General features: G+C 41.4%; 1 protein-coding gene across 2 annotated transcripts in view; it reads left to right on the plus strand.

Moving 5' to 3' along the window:
* AGBL2 (AGBL carboxypeptidase 2) overlaps nt 1–16653 on the plus strand; it is a 42756-nt gene that overhangs the window by 11954 nt on the left and 14149 nt on the right. For both annotated transcript variants that reach the window (XM_008146717.3, XM_028153430.2), the window contains exons 8-12: nt 1859–2012; nt 3619–4401; nt 5583–5739; nt 8551–8677; nt 9292–9392. In XM_008146717.3, coding sequence (XP_008144939.2) covers nt 1859–2012; nt 3619–4401; nt 5583–5739; nt 8551–8677; nt 9292–9392 — 1322 coding nt within the window. The remainder of the gene's footprint in view (nt 1–1858; nt 2013–3618; nt 4402–5582; nt 5740–8550; nt 8678–9291; nt 9393–16653) is intronic.

A 16653-nucleotide genomic window follows, 5' to 3' on the forward strand; every position in this document is an offset into this window, starting at 1 on the left:
GTGAGAATATTGGAGGAAAGAAGGAAATTGGTTTGGTTTTTTGAGAAATGTTACTGCGAGCTCTGAATTGGAACTTTAATGTTACCTAAGAGACTCAAGAAAATATTGGAATTTCTATATTAATGACATCTGGTCACTGGGCTGTACTCTGGTTTCATGAGGAGACTGAACCATGTGGGGCCCCAGCTTTTACTTAGACAACATGGACTCTTGGCCTCTGCTTTTGTTCCTTCCTCTGTGCTTGTTTTCTTCTTTCACCCACTTCTTTCCATGCTTGATTTCTCCTTCACTCTCATTTCTTATCCAAGTGTTTATTATAAAGTCTTTCTAGTGACATGGTTGCATAGAAGCAAAAGTCTTCATAACATTACCGTATTTACTAATGAACTGGCCACTTATGTAATCAGGCCCCACACATATTGCTATTTGTTTAATGTTCCATGGTCAGCATCTTTGATGGTGTCAGTCACTTGCTGATTGATGGATATTATTAACATCTGGTAATAAAATAATGCAAATAAAAATTAATTGCGAAGTGAAATTATAATTTTTAACAAGAGATGCAGCATTTTATGAAATAGAAGTTGATGAATGTTACAGAATTGCTTGAATCACTTGCAAAGCCACTGACAAATGAGAACCTAGAAAATTTTTTATCAGTTGACAAAGACAAAATCAACAAAAGATGACAAAAATAGGTTCGTCTAGACACAAGGATGAGAATATTGTGGTACAAAGAGAAGTCCTTAGGAAGACTACGAAGTCGTAAGAGAGTTTTGCAAAAGTAACTGCAAAAATCAAAGGTGTCATATGGCACCCTTACTGAATTTGTCTGAAAAATTACAACCCCAAGAAAAAAATAATAATAATTGATTCTTTATTATTCCAACTATTAGAAAGAGGTTGTGATTCTAATCTAAATTTTGTTAAATAAGATAAATTTTATACATTTTTAAAATTTCATTTTAAAGTTAAAATTTCAATTGTAACCTTTCTTTTCACTGATAACTATATTTTGGTTCCTTTCCCAGGGACATTCACCCATGCCAATTCTTCTCAAGCTGCTGTTTTTGTTATATTTAAATCTGGAAGCATATATCAAAAAATTTTATGGCGTCTACTATGTTTTCTCTTTTTTGTTTTTCCCCTTATCTTTTTCTTAAATTAATAAATAGGTGCTATTTGTTGTGTGTTTTTAAATAAGGTTGCAAATGTTCTCAGATGTTTCATTTAGACTATTACCTTTTGCCAACATCCTTTTAAGCGAAATAAGCCAGTCAGAGAAAGATAAATATCACATGATCTCACTCATTTATGGAAAATAATGAACAACATAAACCGATGCACAAAAATAGATCCAGAGACAGAGAAATATCAATCAGACTGTCAAACCTCAGAGGGAAGGAAGGGGAGGGTGGAGGTAAGGGAGAGAGATCAACCAAAGGACTTGTATGCATGCATATAAGCCTAACCAATGGACACAGACACGGGGGAGGGAGGGCAGTGAGGGCATGAGTGGGGGCGGTTAGGGGGCACTGGGGAGATAAGGACACATATGTAATACCTTAATCAATTAAAAAAATGGTATAAAAAATTCTCCATCTTAAATTAGTATTCAAATGGGCACAAGCAGTATCTGCATTGACAAGGGTAGCCTGTAGCAAAAGGAAGTGCTCTAAAGAGTCCTTCAGAGAAATACACTTTAGGATGAAAAGTCTCAGCAAGAACAACTGAAAATTTGAATATTCATTGTTGTTAACCTAGAGCAGTGCCGCTGAAGACAGAGGGGCGCAAAGAATATTGCTGGGTGAATGGGTTCTGACAGGAACGTGGCTAAATGTGTCTGTCTCACCTGCAGTGCCCACCAAAGGCTCCTACTTCACCAGCTCCAGAGTGGGAGGCAAGCGGGGAGTGATCAAGGAGCTCGCTGTCACACTGCAAGGACCAGAAGATAACACTCTCCTGTTTGAATCAAGGTTTGAGAGTGGGAATCTGCAAAAAGCTGTCAAAGTGTGAGTAACAAAGTGGGTTTACCCAGAGGGATGGTGATTAAAGTGACTGAGAAGTGTCTTCAGGAATCATAGTAGGAGTCAGGAGTGTTTCTGAAAAGGAAATGATTATGAGGATGATAAGAAATGGAATAATTATAGCTCATATTTTCCCCCAGAATAAAAATTTATCTAAATTGTTTTTTTTCTGCTTACTAAAGAAATTAGTGCTCATTTAAAATTTATATTAATAAAAATACATAACAAAATTATGAATCCTATAATCATGACTCCCAGACACAGCAATTGATAACAGTTTGATGTCTATGCATTAATTTTTTCTCTCTCTGTGTAATACACACAAATTATATATTTTTAAAAATAGGGTAATGGTGTATATATTTGGACACTGTTTTGCAAATTGTTTTTTTTTTCCACTTAGTACATTTTATTTTATTTATTTTTTGTTAATCCTCACCTGAGGATATTTTTCCATTGATTTTTAGAGGGAGTGGAAGGGAGGGGGAGCGACAGAGAAACATCGATGTGAGAGAGACACATCAATTGGTTGCCTCCCACACGTACCTGCAACCAAGGTACGTGCCCTTGACCAGAATCAAACCCTGACCCCCATGCTCTGTCCACGGAGCCAATTCGGGTAGGGCTCCACTTAATACATTTTAGATGTTTTTCTATGACAATACCACAGACATATGTCCTTATTTTTAATAGTTCATATTATTCTATTATATGAATGTTCCATACCTATTTACCCTATTCCCACCTGATGAGAAATTAAGACATTTACAATTTTTTATTAAATGAATGAACAGAATTCACACGGTTGTACGTGTATACTTTTTAGTATTTGTGCTGTTATGGAACAAATTCTGATATAAAATTGGCGGGTCAAAGGGTTTGAACACTATGCATTGCTAGTTTTTGCCCCATTGCCCTCCAGCATGATTTCAGTTACCATCAACAGTGTATGAGAGGGCCTGTTTCCCAATGCTGAAATGTTGATGAGATGGAGGCGAAAAGGCCGACATCCTGTTTTAATCTGTATTTCCTTAATGATGCATGCGGATGAATATCTTTTCATGTTTTTAGCATTTGTATTTCCTCTTCTGCAAGTTAGGCCTGGTTTTTTCCCCACAAGGTGCATGCATTCCAGCAAAGCCCCCTTATCTTCAAACAATTGATGATAAGAGATAAAAATAGCACAGGAAGCTTAAAGGTCTGATCCATACTGTGATGTCCAGGATGTAGGTACAGCCAACAGAGGGCTCCAGCTTCCCTGAGTTCAGTGTGTTTCGGGGAAATGGGTTGAAGTGGTTGGAAACCACCTTCGAGGCTCTAGAAAGGCACCAAGAAGCTCAGCGCGCCCAAACATCCGGTGCTGCATGTGAAGTATGAGACTCTTCTGTCCCACACCCAATGCACCTTCTTCCCCCAAGTCCCTGTTAGCCTAACATGAGAGTCGGAGAACTAAGTAAATTAGAAAACCAATGTTTGATGTAGCAGCCTTTCTGTTGTAATAAGATCTATTTTTACCAGGGAAACACAGTGTTTTCCCAGATTTATTTTGTGAGGGAGGTATTACAGAGATACTCTATATTCTTCATTACAGAGATACCTATGAGTATGAACTCACCTTACGAACTGACCTCTACACGAACAAACACACTCAGTGGTTTTATTTTCGAGTTCAGAACACCAGAAAAGATGCCACCTATCGCTTCACCATCGTCAACTTGCTAAAACCCAAGAGCCTTTATACTATAGGAATGAAGCCACTCATGTACTCCCAATTGGATGCCAACACCCACAACATTGGCTGGAGGAGGGAAGGAAATGAAATCAAGTACTACAAGAACAACACAGATAATGGGCAGCAGTCCTTTTACTGTCTCACGTGGACCATTCAGTTTCCACATGACCAGGACACTTGCTTCTTTGCACACTTCTACCCGTATACATACACGGATTTGCAATGCTACCTCCTGTCCGTGGCAAAAAACCCTGTCCAGTCTCAGTTCTGCAAACTCCGAACTTTATGCAGGAGCCTTGCAGGAAATACAGTCTACCTGCTCACCATCACCAACCCTTCCCGAACCACGCAAGAGGCCGCTGCAAAGAAAGCCGTGGTCTTGAGTGCCAGGGTCCACCCTGGGGAAAGTAATGGCTCCTGGATCATGAAAGGCTTTTTGGACTTCATTCTTAGCAACTCCCCAGATGCCGAGCTCCTCAGGGATATCTTTGTCTTCAAAGTGATTCCCATGTTAAATCCAGATGGAGTGATTGTGGGGAATTACCGGTGTTCGTTGGCTGGCAGGGACTTGAACAGGCATTATAAAACCATTCTGAAGGAGTCTTTCCCCTGCATCTGGCACACCAGGAACATGATCAAGAGGTGAGTCCCCTAATCTGTTGAACTTTCTCTGGTTACTGTGAGCACTATCTAATGGCAGGGACTGGGGAGAGAGGGGAGGTCTCTTCTAATGTTGTAGGAATTGGAAATGTCGTTGGAGACAGTTCTTTTTTTTTTTTTATATATTTTTATTGATTTCAGAGAGGAAGGGAGAGGGAGAGATAGAAAATATAAATGGTGCCCTAACCAGCCTGCGGACTAAAGGGTCCCAGGTTCGATTCCGGTCAGGGGCATGTACCTTGGTTGCTGGCACATCCCCAGTAGGGGGTGTGCAGGAGGCAGCTGATTGATATTTCTCTCTCATCGATGTTTCTAACTCTCTATCCCTCTCCCTTCCTCTCTGTAAAAAATCAATAAAATATATTTTAGAAAAAAGAAAATATAAATGGGGAGAGCCGGCCAGCATGACTCAGTGGTTGAGCATTGACCTATGAACCACGAGGTCATGGTTCAATTTCTGGTCAGGGCACATGCCTAGGTTGCAGGCTTGATCCCCAGTGTGGGGTGTGCAGGAGGCAGCCGATCAATGATTCTCTCTCATCATTAATGTTTCTCTCTCTCTCTCTCTCCTTCTCCCTTCCTCTCTGAAATCAATAAAAATCTATGTTTTAAAAAAAGAAAATATAAATGGTGAGCTAACATGTCATCTATTTAGCATAGTCGCCAGCACACTGTTAATGTGTGGCATTGGTATCATACTGACCTCATTTGGAAGATTGAATTGGTGTCCTGGGTGATCAGGAGATCAAGAAGATCTGAGTCTTATAGGAACGAGCCCTGGAAAATGAGGACCCAAGGCTTTCTTTGGTTCTGTCTTTTCTATCCCTGCGATTACAGCCTCTCTACCTCTTCCCCTCTTTCCACAGGTCTGCACCTGGGTGGGCTTTCTTTCAACACATTTTCTCCACTTCCTTGTCCACTTACACAAGGCCTACCCTCCTCCCCTTTCCATGTCAGCTCATCTCAAGTCCTGTGGGGCAGGGGCAAGGAGTACTGATGCCGTCTTTACAGCAGTGACTGAGGGTAGAGATAGGGTCCTCGGAAGGCCATTCATTAAGGGTCAAAATTTTCTTAGAAGGGAAGGTGTCAGCATACTTAGGAAGAGACTCCAAAAACAATCCATGCATTTGGATGCCCACTGAGTCCTTTGTTCCCCTTAATAGACTTCTTGAAGAAAGGGAGGTTCTCTTGTATTGTGATTTCCACGGCCACAGCCGAAAGAACAACATCTTCCTCTATGGCTGCAATAGCAACGATCGCAAGTACTGGCTTCACGAACGAGTCTTTCCTTTCATGTTGAGCAAAAATGTACCAGACAAGGTAAGCACACAGGTAATTTTCTGCTCGTTGACTAAGGAAGAAGGAAACTCTCTGCTTCCCCTACGCAATAATGGTGTTTGATTTGCCATTTTGTCTCTTTTTTTTAACTTGGGTAAATCCAGCAATCTGGACTTCAAGAATTTAGAAAGGTGCCCTGACCGGTTTGGCTGAGTGAATAGAGAGTCCGGCCATAGACTGAAAGGTCCCGGGTTCAATTCTGGTCGAGGGAATGTACCTTGGTTGAAGGCTTTATCCCCAGTAGGGGGTTTTCAGGAGGCAGCTGATCAATGTTTCTCTCTTATCGATGTTTCTAATTCTCTATCCCTCTTCCTTCCTCTCTGTAAAAAAATCAATAAAATAAACAATTTAGAAAGGTGTGGTTTTAAGAATTATTCTGTGTCCACCAACTGATGAGCAGGTAAATAAAATGCAATATGTCAAGGGAATGGAATGTTGTTCTGCAATAAAAAGAATTAACTGCTGATATGCTAGGACATGGAGGAACCTTGAAATCATGATGCTAAGTGAAAGAAAAGATGCAAAACACCACATATTGCATGATTCCATTCTGTGCAATTCTATAGAGACAGAACGTAGTTTAGTGATTGCCTCAGTCTTGGGACAAGTAGCATGGGGAGTGACTGCTAATGGGTACTGGATTTTGGGAAGGTATTAAAAATGTTCTAAACTTATATTACAACTTTGCAAATATACTTAAACCATTGACTTGTGTACTTTTAATGTGTGGATTTTATGGTATGTGAATTATCCTATATAATAAAAAGCTAATATGCAAATCGACCAAACGGTGGACAGACTGGTCACTGTGATGCGCACTAACCACCAGGGGACAGAGGCTCAATGCAGGAGCTCCCCCTGGTGGTCAGTGCACTCCCACAGGGGGAGTGCCACTCAGCCAGAAGCCGGGCTCACTCCTGGTGAGTGCAGCAGTAGTCGGATATCCCCCAAGGGCTCCCGGGCTGCAGACTGCGAGAGGGCACAGGCCAGGCTGAGGGACACCCCCCCACCGCCCCCGAGTGCACGAATAAAGGTGATTTTTAAAAATTGCTCTGGCTGCTTTGCCTGGGCACAAGTTCAAACTTTTAGTAGTAGAGTTATCTGTCATTAATCCTGTGATTTGCAGTGGAAGCAGGGATTGCAGGACAAACAAAATGCTAATGTTACATGAGCCTCCAAAGAAAAGTTTGTGTAATGCAAGATCACAAATAACAAAGATATTAACGGGCTAATGAAAACAAGTTTTTGATAGTTGGCTGAGTGTGACAGTCGGACATATACAGAGTATCTGCATTGATTTAGAAAGTTGGTTTTCAGCATCATAAATACATCCACAAAATGTAACTGTCATTATAATGAAGAAACTGGGTTGGATTCAGGAAAACATTTAAATTATAATACAAATTTTCTCACATAAAGATATTTAAGACAAATATTTTGTATCTGCTGCTCTTATTATTAAAAAAATAAAAGAGGAAGCTTTTCTTCCTCTCTCTTTCCCTTCCTTCCTTCCTTCCTTCCTTTTCCTTTCTTTTTTTTTTTTTTTGTTTTGTTTTTATTTTTGTTATTATTGTTAATCCTCACCCAAGGATATTTTTCCCATTGATTTTTAGAGAAAGTGGAAGGGAGAGGGAGAGACAGAGAAAGAGAAACATCAATATGAGAGAGACACATCGATTGATTGATGGGTTGCCTCCTGCATGCACCCCGACTAGGACCTGGGATTGAGCCTGCAACCGAGGTACGTGCCCTTGACCAAAATCGAACCCAGGACCCTTCAGTCTGCAGGCCGATGCTCTAACCACTGAGAAAAACAGGCTAGGGTCATTCCTTTCTTTTTTCTTTTTTAAACATTTCTATTTTTGCCAGGTATCTCTTTCTTCAAATGAAATCACATCCAGAACCCAGTATCTAAAACAATTAAAAGCAGAACTACGTTATTGAAGAGGGGTAGAAGGCTTGGAACACCTGTCCATTCTGCCTCCTCCCTCAGTCCTGGGACAGGAATGCCCTGCGGCTCCTCAGTAGAACCCCTGGATTCTACAGATCACATGTTAGAAACCACGAGGTAGTGAGATATCTCCCAGTAAAGCATTTTCAGCAGGATAGGCTAGGGTAGGTTGGGCTAGGTGCCAAGTGTATGTTACACACTTCAAGAGAGGAGAGAGCGTTGGGGTGGTCATGAAAGACAATGGAAGAAACTGAACTTGGAGCTGAGAACATTGTCATAAGGAAGCGAGAGCGTTCCAGGCAGAGACGATAGTGTAGGGCTGAGGCGTACGCAAATCACATATAGAGGATCAACCCAACCATATCGAAGGGTTCAAATTGGAGAGGGGTAGAAAATAAATCTTAGAAAGGTTGACTACTAGCCTTGAACGCCAAAGAAAGCCAGTATTCCCAAACAGACATTCAAGGAACCCGAGTCCTGCAGATTGCCCCTGGAGAAGATGGGGAGGAGAAGGAAGGGTTCATGGGCAGTGAAAAGCAACGTGCTCTCTCGCCTTTGGAGGATCACAGTCCACAGTAACATATTAAATAGTCTGAGAGTTACTGCAGAGGAAGCCTGCGCCATTTTGCTAGCCCTTTGTCTCCCTGGTGAACATGACCATAGAACTCATGTGTTCCTCCGCAACACCTATTAGCATCCCTAGGAACCAGTATTTTATGGGACACACTTTAGGAAATAATATATAGATTCCCAAGGGAAACATTCTTGTATCATATCAATGAATCTTCTATATCTTACATTTGCCAGTCTATGATTAACAGAGGATTTGGATTTCTCTTCAGTTCTCTTTTCATAGTTGTAATTTTAAGGTCCAAAAGTGCAAAGAAGGAACAGGACGAGTCGTGATGTGGCGGATGGGAATCCTGAACAGTTACACCATGGAGTCTACCTTTGGCGGGTCCACCCTGGGTGAGCTCACTTCTGTAGGCCGTAGGCTAGCCTGGCCAGGGGAGCCACGCAGAGCACTGGGGAGATGAAACCCTTAAACGTGTTGAGGAGAGAATTGATATAGAGGCTTTTCTTGCCTGCGCCTTATGCCAAATTTGAGTCCCCAGAATATGAGTGTGAAATATAATATTTGATGGGGCAATATAGGATAGTGGCTAAGGGCCTGGAATCAGGCAGATCGGGGTTTGAATTTCAGCTCCATTTACGAGTTGTGTGGTCCTGAGTAAGTTACTTAATTCTTTGAACCTCATCTTCTCTGTGAATGTCAGTGATAGTTCCTGCATTATGGGTACTACTTAACGAGCAAGTGCATGGAAAGCACTTGGCAGAGTGCCTACCACAGAGTGAAACGTTATAATGGTAACTATAGCTTCACAATTATAGCCATCATGACTGTAAACATTTTCATTGTCCAAGATTCTTCTGAACCAACCTAAAACTAGAAGAGAAACCCTGTCCAGAAGAAAAATATTCTAGAATAAGAGGTGGTGTTTTTAATGAGATATTCGTAAATTACATCAGCATTTATTTGCTCATTAAGATTTCATAAGAAATGTTTATGGCGGTTTTTCCAGGCAATAAAAGAGACACTCATTTTACCACTGAGGATCTGAAGTCCCTAGGCTACCATGTCTGCGACACCCTCCTGGATTTCTGTGATCCTGACCGAACCAAGGTAAAAATGGGGTTTCAAGAAGTGTGGTGATGCTACTACTGTGATCAGTTTCTCATGGGTCCAAAGTCAGCTCAGTGGGATTTCAGGTGATCTTTATTTGCTGTTAGTATTTTTCTGAAGCCTTTATGATCAAAGAAAATAAGAAAGGCCCAGCCTGCACACTCTCGGGAAATGGTAAGACCTCAATTCACCAAGGTGATAGAGGCCATTGTTCCAGCTTCCCTTCAGCACTTCTCTCCCTCACGTCCAGGCGTACCAATGGGAGCACCCATTCTTGATTCCCTTTCTCCTGTTTCAGAAAACCGGCTGTCCTTTGTCTTCTCCGAAACTAACCCTGCCCTTTGCGTACCTGCCTAGCTCCCCTACAACCTCCCTGAGGTCTTGCCTCATTAATAAACTCCCCTCTTTTCTATATCCTCAGTTTTTTCCTCCTCTCCCCCTCAATTGGAAATGTTCTCAAGGTGCTTCTATCTTCATTCCTTTGGCCTTGTTTCTCCTGCAGTTTATTTCTATTTCCCTTCATCACTCATATTCTTAAAAAGCAATCTGTACTCATGGTCTGTAACTCCTCCCTCAGACCCCATCGAAATCGTCGGCCCTGGGAAGACCTGATATACACCACTCTGGATGCAACTGTTTTGGTTTTTTAAAATATGTTTTTATTGATTTCAGAGAGAGGAAGGAAGAGGGAGAGACAGAAATATCAATGATGAGAGAGAATCATCTATCAGCTGTCTTCTGCATGTCTCCCCCCCACTGGGGCTCGAGTCTGTAACTCAGGCATGTGCCCTGATTGGGAATTGAACCTCCTAGTTCATAGGTCTATGCTCAACCACTGAGCCACACTGGCCGGACTGGATGCAACTGTTTAAAAAAATATATTTAAAGGAGAATTTGACCACAACATGGCTCGTTAAATCATAGTTGCCATAGGCCAAAATCTGAACAATCCCATTCTAACTTCCTTCCTTACTATTCTAAAATAAAATTAAATTAATCAGACCTTTGGGTTAAGAATTTTATAATTGGCTTTGGGCAGGAAAAAAGTGGCTAAAACAGTGCTCATTGGTGTTCTGCCCCCAAAACACTGCTTTTTTATTTTTTATTTTTTTTCCCCAATTTTTTTTATTAAGGTATTATATGTGTACATATTTTACCATTGCCACCCCCCACCCCACTCCCATATATGCCCTCACCCCCCAGAGTTTTGCATCCATTGGTTATGCTTATATGCATGCATACAAGTCCTTTGATTGATCTCTTATCTCCCCCACCTCTCCCTAACTTTCCCCCTGTAATTTGAAGTCTGTTTGGTGCTTTACTGTCTCTGTATCTATCTTTTTGTTCAAGTTTATAATGTTCTTTATTACCCATAAATGAGTGAGATCATGTGATATTTTTCTTTCATTGACTGACTTATTTCACTTAACATAATGTTCTCCAATTCCATCCAGGTTGCTGCAAATGATGAGAATTCCTTCTTTTTTATGGCAGCATAGTATTCCATTGTGTAGATGTACCACAGTTTTCTGATCCAGTCATCTGCTGACGGGCACCTAGGCTGTTTCCAAATCTTAGCTATGGTGAATTGTGCTGCTATGAACATAGGGGTGCATATATCCTTTCTGATTGGTGTTTCTAGTTTCTTCGGATATATTCCCAGGAGTGGGATTACTGGGTCAAATGGGAGTTCCATTTTCAGTTTTTTGAGGAAGCTCCATACTGTTCTCCACAGTGGCTGCACCAGTCTGCATTCCCACCAGCAGTGCACGAGGGTTCCTTTTTCTCCGCATCCTCGCCAACACTTGTCGTTTGTTGATTTGTTGATGATAGCCATTCTGACAGGTGTGAGATGGTACCGCATTGTTGTTTTGATTTGCATCTCTCGGATAATTAGTGACGTTGAGCATGTTTTCATGTGTCTCTTGGCCTTCCTTCTGTCTTCTTTTGAAAAGCTTCTATTTAGGTCTGTTGCCCATTTCTTTATTGGATCATTTATCTTCCTTTTATTAAGTTGTATAAGCTGCATGTAGATGTTGGAGATCAAACCTTTATCAGTGATGTCATTTGCAAATATGTTCTCCCATGCAGTAGGCCTTCTTGTTGTTTTGTTAATGGTTTCTTTTGCTGTGAAAAAGCTTTTTATTTTGATGTAGTCCCATTTGTTAATTTTCTCTTTAGCTTCCATTGCCCTAGGTGCAGTGTCAGTGAAGAATTTCTTTTGGCATATGTCTGAGATTTTGCTACCTGTGGATTGCTCTAGTATTTTTATGGTTTCCCGTCTTATGTTTAAGTCCTGTATCCATTTTGAGTTTATTTTTGTGTATGGCGTAAGTTGGTGATCAAGCTTCATTTTTTTGCATGTATCTGTCCAATTTTCCCAACACCATTTATTGAAGAGACTGTCTTGACTCCATTGTATGTTCATGCCTCCTTTGTCAAATATTAATTGAGCATAGTGGTTTGGGTCAATATCTGGATTCTCTATTCTGTTCCACTGATCTATATGTCTGTTCTTGTGCCAGTACCAGGCTGTTTTGAGAACAGTGGCTTTGTAATACAGCTTGAAATCTGGTATTGAGATCCCTCCTACTTTATTCTTCTTTCGCAGGATTGCTGTGGCTATTCGGGGTCTTTTTTTATTCCAGATGAATTTTTGGAGAGTTCTTTCAAGGTCTGTGAAATATGCCATTGGTATTTTAATGGGGAGTGCATTGAATCTATAGATTGCTTTGGGTAGTATGGACATTTTAATGATGTTGATTCTACCAATCCATGAACATGGTATGTTCTTCCATCTGTTTACGTCTTCCTCTATCTCTTTTTTCAGTGTCCTGTAGTTTTCCGTGTATAGGTCTTTTACCTCCTTAGTTAAGTTTATTCCTAGGTATCTTAATTTTTTTGGTGCGATGGTAAATGGAATTGCCTTTTTAGTCTCTCTGTCTGTAAGTTCACTATTGGTGTATAGAAAGGCCATAGATTTCTTGGCGTTAATTTTGTATCCTGCTACATTGCCAAATTCATTTATTAAGTCTATTAGTTTTTTGACGGAGTCTTTCGGATTTTTTATGTACAATATCATGTCGTCTGCAAATAAAGACAGCTTTACTTGTTCTTTTCCAATTTGGATGCCTTTTATTTCTTCTTCTTGTCTAATTGCAATGGCTAATACTTCCAGTACTATGTCAAACAGGAGTGGTGAGAGTGGGCATCCCTGTCTTGTTCCTGTTCTTAGGTGAAATGTTTTTAGTTTTTGTCCATTGAGTATGATGTTTGCTGTGGGTTTATCATATATAGCTTTTATTATGTTGAGGTATGAGCCTTCTATTCCCACCTTGTTGAGAGTTTTTATCAAGAAAGGGTGTTGGATTTTGTCAAATGCTTTTTCTGCATCAATTGATATGACTATGTGATTTTTATCTCTCAATTTGTTTATGTGATGTATCACGTTTATTGATTTGCGGATATTATACCATCCTTGCATTCCTGGGATAAATCCTACTTGGTCATGGTGAATGATCTTTCTGATGTACTGCTGGAGCCGATTTGCTAGAATTTTGTTGAGGATTTTGGCATCTATGTTCATGAGGGATATTGGTCTGTAATTCTCTTTCATTGTGTTGTCTTTATCTGGTTTTGGTATTAGGGTGATGCTGGCTTCATAGAAGGAGCTTGGAAGTGTTCCTTCCTCTTGAATTTTTTGGAATAGTCTGAGGAGGATAGGTTTTAGTTCTTCCTTGAATGTTTGGTAAAACTCTCCTGTGAAGCCATCAGGCCCCGGGCTTTTGTTTGCCGGAAGCTTCTTGATGACTGCTTCAATTTCGTCCATAGTTATTGGCCTATTGAGCTCTTTAGATTCTTCTTGATTGATTTTTGGAAGGTTATATTTTTCTAGGAATATGTCCATTTCCTCCAGGTTGTCCAGTTTGTTGGAATAGAGTTGTTCGTAGTATTTTGTAACAATCCTTTGTATCTCAGCGGGGTCTGTTGTTATTTCACCTCTTTCATTTCTGATTTTGTTTATTTGGGTCCTCTCTCTTTGCTTCTTGGTGAGCCTGGCTAGAGGTCCATCAATCTTGTTTATCCTTTCAAAGAACCAGCTCTTGGTTTTGTTGATCTTTTGTATTGTTTCTTTGGTCTCTATGTCATTTATCTCCGCTCTGATCTTTGTTATTTCCTTCCTTCTGGTTACACTGGGCTTTTCTTGCTGCTCTTTTTCTAGCTCTTTGAGTTGTAGGGTTAAGTAATTTATTACCATTGATTCTTGTTTTTTGCAATAGGCTTGTAGAGCTATGAACTTCCCTCTCAAGACTGCTTTCACTGTGTCCCATAGATTTTGGATTGTTGTGTTTTCATTGTCATTTGTTGCCATGATGTTTTTTATTTCTTCGTTGATCTCTCTGGTGACCCAGTCATGGTTTAATAGCATGCTGTTTAGTCTCCAAGTGTTTGATTTCTTTGGATTGTATTTATTGTAGTTGATTTCCAGTTTTATGCCACTGTGATCTAAGAAGACGCTTGATATAATTTCTATCTTCTTGAATTTGAAGAGACTTTGCCTGTGACCCAGCATATGGTCTATCTTTGAAAATGACCCATGTGCACTTGAGAAGAATGTATATTCTGTGGCTTTGGGGTGAAATGTTCTAAAGATGTCAATTAATTCCATCTGGTCTAGTGATTCATTTAGGATTGCTGTTTCTTTGCTGATTTTTTGTTTAGAGGATTTGTCCAGTGGTGATAGTGGGGTATTAAAGTCTCCTACTATGATTGTATTGCTATTAATCTCTCCCTTGAAATCTTCCAGGAGTTTTTTTTATGTATTTGGGTGCTCCTATATTGGGAGCGTATATGTTTACCAGAATTATTTCTTCTTGTTGGATTTCTCCCTTTAGTATTATGAAGTGGCCTTCTTTATCTCTTGTTATGGCATTTACTTTGAGGTCTATTTTGTCAGATATAAGTATTGCTACCCCAGCTTTTTTTTCATTTCCATTTGCCTGAAAGATATTTTTCCATCCCTTCACTTTCAATCTGTGTGAGTCTCTTGTTCTGAGGTGGGTCTCTTGTAGACAGCATATATATGGGTCGTGTTTTTTTATCCATTCAGCTACTCGATATCTTTTGATTGGAGCATTTAGTCCATTTACATTTAAAGATATTACTGAAAGGTATTTGTTTGTGGTCATATCTATTTTTGTGTCTATATTCCTTCTTACCTGTTTATTTCTTCTTTTTACAGTATTCCCTTTAGCAATTCTTGCATTGCTGGTTTGGTGGTGATAAACTCCTTAAGCCTTTTTTTATCTGCAAAGCTCCTGATTTCCCCTTCAATTTTGATTGATAGTCTTGCTGGATATAGTATTCTTGGATTCAGTCCTTTGCTTTGCAACACTTTGTATACCTCTGTCCATTCACTTCTAGCTTGTTGTGTTTCTGTTGAGTAATCATTTGACAATCTGATGGGTGTTCCTTTGTAGGTAACTCTCTGTCTCTCTCTTGCCGCCTTTAAGATTCTCTCTTTATCATTTATATTTGCCATTGAAATTATGACATGTCTTGGTGTGGGTCTTTTGGGGTTGATCCTGCTTGGGACTCTCTGTACTTGCGTAACTTTTATCTTTCCCATATCCGGGAAGTTTTCTGTCATTATTTCTTCAAATAGATTTTCTAATCCCTGCTGCTCTTCTTGTCCTTCTGGCAGCCCTATTATACGCATGTTACTTCGTTTCATGTTGTCCCGAAGCTCCCTTAGGCTTTCCTCCTGCTTTTTAATTTTTTTCTCCAATTGCTGTTGAGATTGAGCTTGTTTCTGTACCTGATCTTCTAACTCACTAATTCGGTCCTCTGCTTCTTGTAGTCTACTGTTGAAACTTTCCATGGTGTTTTTGATTGTAGCTATATCACTTTTCATTTCTTCCTGATTCTTGCATACATTGTTTATTTTCTCATCCATCCGATGTATAAATTCCACGATCATTACTCTAAACTCCTTTTCGGTCATGTTGCAAGCTTCAGTTTCACTGATTTCCTTTCTTGGCGACTCCACATTTTCTTTCCTCTGTGAGTTATTTCGTTTCCCCATTCTGGCTATCACCAGAAAGCTCAAGCTTCCGTTTGCGTGGACCTGGGCCGTGTGCTGTGGGGACTTCACTCCACCCGAGTTTCACTGAAGTGCTCTGACACTAGGACGTGTGGCTGCCTTTGGTTGGTGGGAACCAGACTTGCCCAGGGTCAGTGTCCCCAGTGTTCCGTGTGGTCTCGTGTGCCCACTTAGATTCAGGGGCCCTGTCTGCACCACACTGTTGGTATGTGCCGAAAATGAGATCCTTAGCATGTGCCAGGAGTCAGAGTTTCCCTGTGTCTGCACCAAGACTAGAGTGTCAGAGTCTCTGTTGCCTTGTGCGGTTTCTCGTTGAGACTCAGGGTCCCTCTGTGTGCATGCACCAACAATTGGGGTCGCTGGCTCTTAGTGTGAATGCGCTGTGAGTCAGGGATCCCAGGCAGCTGTGTCCGGCGTGCCAAATTCCCTGAAGTGGAGCTGCGACCTGTGTGTGCTCTCTCTACTGAGCCAAACCGGCTAGGGCGCACACTCTTGATTTCCTGAAGGTGAGCTGGCTCCCTGTACTCTACCGGAGTCCCGGAACGGGGGCGGAGTCTGTCCTGCGCGCCAAATTCCCCAAAGGGGAAGCCCCTCTGTGCAAGCACTAAGATTCCCTGAAGGGAGAGCTGTGACCCGCAAGCCAAATTCCCCCAAATTCTCCGAAGGGGTGCCCTCTGTGCGCACTGACAGATTTCCCCAACAGGGAGCTGATTCTCTCCTGTGCGCTCGCACGCACGCCAAATTCCCTGAGGGGGAGCGAGTCCCTGCGCAAAGCTCTGCGGCTTGGGCGAGAGGCGGGTCTATCAGTTAAAATGGCGCCGTCTGCGCGCCTGCGGGGAGGGGGTAGGCTCTTTGACTCACGGAATTCTGCCGGGACGTCTGGATTCTTGTTGTTTGTTGGTCTGAAGCTGTGATAGCAGTTCTCTGTCCCCAGTGGCTGCAGGGTCCTGGTTTGTGTCAGAAGCCAGGATCCGAGTCTCAGGCAGCTCTGTTTTTCAAGATGGCGTGGTCTCCGCGTCCGCAACAGCCGCGGAGATGTGTCCGCTTTGTGCGCGGGGCTCCGCTGTCTAGGACTGCCCGGTTAGGCAGCCCCTTGGAAGACGTGCAGAATCTAACTGACCCTAGCTCATACACACACACACCACACACGTCTACACT

This window comes from Eptesicus fuscus, chromosome 13 (genome assembly GCF_027574615.1).
Source record: "Eptesicus fuscus isolate TK198812 chromosome 13, DD_ASM_mEF_20220401, whole genome shotgun sequence".
Lineage (NCBI taxonomy): Eukaryota > Metazoa > Chordata > Mammalia > Chiroptera > Vespertilionidae > Eptesicus > Eptesicus fuscus.